The sequence below is a fragment of the Verticillium dahliae genome, genomic scaffold, assembly GCF_000150675.1.
Source record: "Verticillium dahliae VdLs.17 supercont1.1 genomic scaffold, whole genome shotgun sequence".
Classification (NCBI taxonomy): domain Eukaryota; kingdom Fungi; phylum Ascomycota; class Sordariomycetes; order Glomerellales; family Plectosphaerellaceae; genus Verticillium; species Verticillium dahliae.
In genome coordinates, this window is record NW_009276921.1 from 1,066,105 (window position 1) to 1,072,838 (window position 6,734).

General features: G+C 55.2%; 2 protein-coding genes across 2 annotated transcripts in view; both read left to right on the forward strand.

Annotated features, from left to right (window-relative positions):
• The window catches only part of VDAG_00324 (uncharacterized protein), a gene marked incomplete at both ends in the record, with an annotated part of 1,297 nt that extends 906 nt beyond the window's left edge, over nucleotides 1-391 (forward strand). Inside the window, 2 exons of the mRNA XM_009651701.1 lie at nucleotides 97-112; nucleotides 189-391. Coding sequence (XP_009649996.1) covers nucleotides 97-112; nucleotides 189-391 — 219 coding nt within the window. The remainder of the gene's footprint in view (nucleotides 1-96; nucleotides 113-188) is intronic.
• Nucleotides 392-6,518: 6,127 nt separating this feature from the next.
• Nucleotides 6,519-6,734, forward strand: part of VDAG_00325 (uncharacterized protein) — a gene marked incomplete at both ends in the record, with an annotated part of 1,139 nt that continues 923 nt past the window's right edge. Inside the window, one exon of the mRNA XM_009651702.1 lies at nucleotides 6,519-6,701. Within this exon, the coding sequence (XP_009649997.1) occupies nucleotides 6,519-6,701 (183 nt within the window). The remainder of the gene's footprint in view (nucleotides 6,702-6,734) is intronic.

Here is a 6,734-nt window from a genome sequence, read left to right on the forward strand (position 1 = left end):
CTATCTATATATATATATATATATATATATATATATATATCTATATATATGTATATATATATATATATATATCTATATATATATATATATATATAGATATATATATATATATGTATATATGTATCTATATATGTATATCTGTATATATATATATATATATATACACGTATATATATGTATGCGTACAGACGCATGGATGTTCTCCGAGATAGACACGCCCTGGGCCGGCGACGGCCGCGGAGTCGTCCTGCAGCGCATCTTTGCCGCCGACGGCACCCTGCTCGCCACCTGCGTCCAGGAGGGTCTCGTGCGACTGACGCAGGAGGATGTTGACGGCGCGGCGCGCGAGGGTGGGGCCACGGCCAAGGACGCGGGCAAGGCAAAGCTGTGATGACGAGGAAAGGAGAGAGCGGGACTTCTTGATCTTGTCGTTTTGATACGGACGCCTACTTTGCTGTAATACCAGCGTGTGTGTTTTCCCACCCCATCTTTGCTTCGTCTCCTGATTCCCCCTTCCATATCTCTGGCTGCCCTCTTCCGTAGCGAGTCAGGCAGCGCATTGTCCAGTAGCTTTCCTCTACTTTTGCGTTCAAGATGTCACTGCCCCCAACACCGACAAATGCATTCGGCGGGTTTTGAGCCACTGGATTCCAATGCTCAGCGCGCCTGACCATGACCTGATCGAGCCGAGGGGCGACTTGCAAAGCGAGCACTGATGATGCGTCATTTGAAGTTTCTTCCATTCCGGTGGATTGTCTAGTCGTCCTCGCGACTACTAATCGCCCCAGAATTATGCCGAGACGCCGTCTCTGTACCGAGCCATCGACGGCTGGTCGCGCCCACCAAAGCCCTGCGGACACTTTCGCGTCCAAACTGCACAGCAATGCCTTCCTTGCTGCTTCTCGCTCGCAAAGAGCACTTTGCACACAGATTGCTTGACGGCGTGTGCATCCAAGGTGGGGCCTGAGCCTTCATGCACTCATACAGCTCCTTGTCGTGGATCTCAGCGTCCGGCGGGCGAGTCTGGCCTGATCTGATGATACAGGAAAGCCTCCGGCCCGGGAGATGTTGTCGGGTGTTGATCGTCGCCAAGCTTTGTCACAAAGAAGCAAAATGTTCCAGAGCTACTGACCGACGAGGCATCTTGAGCGCCCGGCGGAGCCTTGGCCCAATTTGCAGCGGTCGAGGCCATTTTTAACCTTCCTGCCGCGTAACGATGCAGTCTGGTGGTGATGTCACACCCTGTGGACGGCCAGCTGGCAATATCCGTCACCGGACCCGAGCTGGTGGTTCCAGTTCAATAAGCTGAACGAGCTAGGAAGCCTGTCAATCACCGGGTAATGGCAAGGATGCCATGGCGTCTCTGTTTTTCTCAGCGGCGCCGTGGGGGTTCCGCTTGTCAGGAGGTTCGCCGCGGGCGGCACCTCTACGATCCCGCAGCATCGCGCGAGCGCGAGCGCGAGCGAGACCGGGGGTAGCAGGGACGCACTCTAGTACGAGGTGCGGGTGGACGGGAGATCTGAAGTCCGCAAACTTTCTGTCGTGGCTTGCGGCACGCCTTCTTGGTGTGCAGGTCCAGGCATGTACCTGCACCGAAAGACCGTTACGCTTGGACGTCATGCCTCGGATTAGAGGTGGAGACGGTGGAGTTTGGACATAGGAGCGTGGTCCGCCCGAACGATCCAAGATGCCTGGCGCAGTTACTGTTGGCTCGACTTGACGTAAAGGCCGAGAGTCCGTTTCGGGCCACGCAGCCTTGTTTGTTGCCGTCAAAATTCGATGGGCGGCCGGCGGCTTTTCCACGGGCTGCGGATCCCCACACACAAGCTCTCCAAAGTTTGACAAGATATGACAAAATAATTTCAAATCGTCCATCTGCCGTTCCGAATCTCTCCATGAAAACAGATCATGGGGTGCATTTCCGTGATCTCGTGCACTTATGCCGTGGGTTATGGCCTGCATGAGATCGCCCGGTACCCTTGATGCACAAAAAAAAAAAAACATTAAAGTAATGTCCGTGGTTGCGGGCGCTGCCGAGAGAAGTCCGCTGACTAAAAGAGAGCAACAACGAGTGGAAAGTTCCGAAACATGGAGACCATGCTTGTTATTCCATACTGGATCGTATGTCGTGTACGGTCGAAGGGCGTGATCAGGCTTGTTTGACCTTTGTTCGATGTTGGCTTGCCCAAGTTTGCCATCCATGGAAGGATCGGGCCACGCCACCGCTCGCAATTTTGGGTTCTCGAAGATGGGCTGGCTTCGACAATGGCTCGCTGTGTCATCCTCGTTAGCGTGCTGCTTGACGGTGGATAGGAGCGTGAATATCAGGCAATGGACCATCACCATGCACACGGCACTTGGAGCCGTGTAGTGGGGGGCAGCTCGAGTAGCTAGTGGTCGATCCTACCAGAAGCCTGGTAGGGCCAAGGCACCAGAGACTAGCAACGAAATCGATTCGCTCATCCGGGTCGGTATCGGTAGTTTTTGTTGCCGACATGCAATGGCCGTCGCCGGCTTTCTTGCATCGCGATTTCACCGACTGAACAGCGAGCATCAACTCGGCGTCGACGACATGGAGGAGGTCCGAGGCCAGCTCGCTGCGGGACAAGCTTTGAGCCGCTTCTTGGTACATGTGTACCATGTATGCCCATGTCCATATTCGCTACAAGTGCCGGTGGCCCCCGCCAGAAACAAGCTCGTGACGGGGATGTGTAATAGCACTGGCAAAGTCAACTTGAGCACTGGGGTCCCATCGCGCCACGACGGCCGCAGGCAGTGTCTGGGCAGTGCCCTCGAGATGAAATCTTGCCTGATCTGATATCCCCTATTGCAACCTTGCAACCGCGCGGCCAGCTAGGTTTGTTTGGTGGTGTTCGAGATGTCTCCCCCCCGCGCCGGGGTCAACCCTTGGCAGAGTTTGGAACCCCGGTGGTGATCTTTTGCACAAGCTGCAACTGCAGAAGTAAACTTGGGGTTTTGCCGTGCCAGTAAGAAGTAGTTCTTTCGAACAAAGGGAAGGCAAAGCGGGAATTGACGAATATCGTCGTACTGTGGCCAGTTGATCCAGGTAACAAGGGCATGATGGGGAAAGCAGGCACACAGCACCGGAGAGCGGCACAGGTGGACCTGGCACCACTTTCCGAAACCGAGTTGTAAGTGGCTGAGCTTAATTGATTGATTGTATGATTGCCTGCTGCCTACTTGTACCTACCTTACCTTACGTAGGTAACTAGGCAAGGCAGGTACCTAGGTAAGGGAAGGAGGATGGGAGGGAAAGAGGTACCCAGAGAGATACATGGCTCGGTCCTCGGACTCGGATTCGCGTTGCGCCGCTCGTCTGCCAACCATGGCCATGGCCCTATCGCGCGCGCGAAGCCAGCCCTGGATAGCTCCTGCCCAGCCATGACGAGGACGAAGGCTATCCTGGCGGGCAGCAGCGCCCGACCCGCGCGCCTGATCAGTCGCAGGTGCCCAAAACGGAACTGGGACGGCCAAAGAAGAAGTCGCGTCAAACCTGTTCAGGTAAGACATGTCGCCCAGCATTTTCGACTCGCGCCTTGCATCTTGGGGAGCGGGGGCACATTTCTTCTGCTTCATCATCCTCATGCCACTTCTGAATGTACAGCGCTTCGCCACATCAGCTACAGCATGCGTTCATCCCTATGCGTCGCTATGCATCTGTATCTATTTGACGGCGCCCATCTACATGACTCGCCTTGGGCCAACTTGGCAACCGATCGATCTCTGATCACGACCCAGCAGCTTCAGAGCCCCCCCACCAGGCCCCCCTTCTCTTCAGTCAAGACTCAACTGCTGCTCGAAGCGTTCAGCATTCTCAGCGTCCGAGCAAAACACCATGGACCCACGGAGAATAGAGGCATCGCCCCGGTGCTGGTGTTATAGCAGCTTCACACGCCTGTCTCACACGCAGCATCTGGGTTACATCAGAGTCAAATAGACTTTCCACCACTCGTCCCACTCCACCTCGTCGTCGCCCTTGGCCTCTTCCGGGCGCGATCGACCAAATAACTTGTGCCCTCTGCTTTCGTTGTTACTGACCATCACTCAACCGTCAGATGAGCAGCACCACCGTGCGTGCATGGGTCTGTAACAACTTCGTTCGGGACACCTGTCTGGACAACCTGGAAGGCCCTTTGGGGCGGCTTACGACAGCGCGAGGGTGAGCGTGCATTCACCATTCGTCGCTCAGTACGCCGCGTCCGCTGTCACCAGCGCCACCAGGTGCCCAAGGTACTATGTAGACCAGCATAACTGTGCCCATGCTTCATTGTCAGCCTTACCGCCTTCTCACGAAGAATCGCACGAAGAAGGATTGTACCATGCGCCGCAGACCAGACCCTGCGTCGTGCCTTTGCTGGCATTTCCCCCATCATGGGCCATCCATGGACCGTCCATGGGGCCAGCCATGGGCCAGCCATTCGTATGGACCAAGGAGGAGGGTACATGGAAATTGAGGCGACGCAGCATCAGTCCTGACAAGGGCGCCGAGGCTGTCGGCGCCGACTGATGATTCATCCTGCATAGGCTCGGCCTCCGTCTTGCACCGTTGCCGGCCGCCCTGTATCATCTTTGTTGTCTTGAAATCGACAGGGGGGGGCTGGTGGCAGCGGCACAACTGCTGTCAGTCTAGGCGGCTGGCTTGTTGTTTCGCTGTTGCTTTCCCAGTGGAACAGGACATCAAGCTTCGGGCTCCAGGCGTCTGCGCTTCGTGGTCGTCATACTCCGTCACACACCGCACGGGGTTCGCGATCAAACCGGCCGCCGTCTTCAGTGCCGCGTTTCCGCCTCGCAAGGAGCAAGTCGGGCATGTACAGACAGGCCAGGTGGCCGATCCCACACAGCCTACGCTTCTTCACATGGACTTTGCCCATGGTGCCCCTTGTGCGATGCATCTCGATTACGAGCTACCCTTGATTGCTGAATTCAAGCTCGGCGACTTTGGGGGAGTACAGGCGTTGCATCTCACGTTATGCTTCCAAGACACCTGTCGTCGCTCACGCGCCTGCCACGACAGCACCACCTAAGGCAGCCCGCTGACACTCCACAAATCTAGTCTGGGGCGCTCACGCACAATTGACGAAAGAGCTTCCGTGCAGCATCCTGCCCAAATGAAGCCCACAGAGCGAGTGAAGGAAACCCCCGAATCAAGAAAGGGGGAGCCAGCAGTCTTCAGTGCGCGAAGGCGCCTCGGAGCTTTTCGAAGCAACACCCCGTATGTGGGCCTCGAATTGGCCATGCCCTGGCTTACACCGTCAGACTCATCAGGACCATCGGGGACTTCGCAACCCCCGATGTACCTCGGAGTACCCCCTCAGCCCAACGTCAACCCTGTCCTTCCCGCACATCAACGACAGTCATGTCATGGTACCATGCGCCCTAAGATCCTCCGTCCCTCTTTTCTCCCCCCTCTGGATACCAGAAGGGCAGGCTGCTAGGTACAGTAGTCACCGAGAGATGATGAGACCCCGATTGTTGATGTCCCTGCGCACACAGCCCGTCATGCTGTTCTCATGGACTGGGACGGCCTAACCTTGCCAATATAAGATGCTCGTAGGCAACCCACTGCCGGGTCAGATTGATGCTTCTGGTATTTTACACACCTATTCCTCCTCACCAACACACATTGGTGTCCTGTCAGAACACTACTCCCCGTCCTGTACGCCTATCATCCCCAGTTCAACTCCCACGGCTACTCAAGATCTCCGCGCCACCTGCGATATCATCAGAAAATTGAGCTTCTCCCACTAATTTTGACGGGAAACGCTGTTCGAGGAAGAAAGTCCAAGGAAGGACGACAGCTCAACGAGCCTCATCTCGCCTCAACGCCCAAAAACTACTACGATTGCACAGCTGCACGTAGACTGCCCAGCTTAAAGCAGTAATAACGGTCATCACCAGCGCCAGAATCGCAGACTATCCTACACTTTTCAGCCATACACCCCACTTAACCAGTTCCACCGCGGACTTCGTTCAGGGACCAGACGGCGACCTGTTAGCGACCGTGGTGTGCTGTGTCCATTCCGTCTCCGGCGTCTTTCGGACATAACAGGGCCCTATCACCATTTTTGTCTTGCAGCAGACCAGTATCAGTGTCTGAACTCAAAAAAAGGCTCCGACACTATCACATAATCTGGTGTCCTTTTACCGTCCGCTCGAAGTCCCCCCTTTTCCTCATCTGTTATTAATAATCGGCCGAGTCATTCAAGTCCGCACCCCCCTTCGTACACCCCCCCCCCCTGCTCAGCTCCACGGCACACCTCACATGCCTGGCTGTCATATCCCTGTCATCTTCTGTTGTGCTGAGCAAGCACCATAGTGTTGGCCCTTCACATTTCTGATCGAGTACTTGACTTACACTGATCCCCCTCCTCCACGATCCGGCTTCCTCCACACTTTCCTCATCTTGGCTTAACGTTCCTACTTTCCGTCGACGACAGAAACCCTCACTTCCCAAAGCACATATACCTTAAGCCTTCTGGTATCTGCCTAGACACAACATGGGTGGTGGTCTCCCTTCTCCTCCGCTGGAGGACAACAAGTCCCAAGGCTCAAGGAAAGGCTCATCGAGCTCCAAGTCGATCAAGCCCAACCGTCACACGTCAAAACGTGCCAGCCCACACAATGCCACTGCGCATCATGATCATGCCGCTCACGGCATGGCTGACGGACGCCACAAGAGGGTATGGGAAAGCTTGTGAGAGGTGCAGAATGAA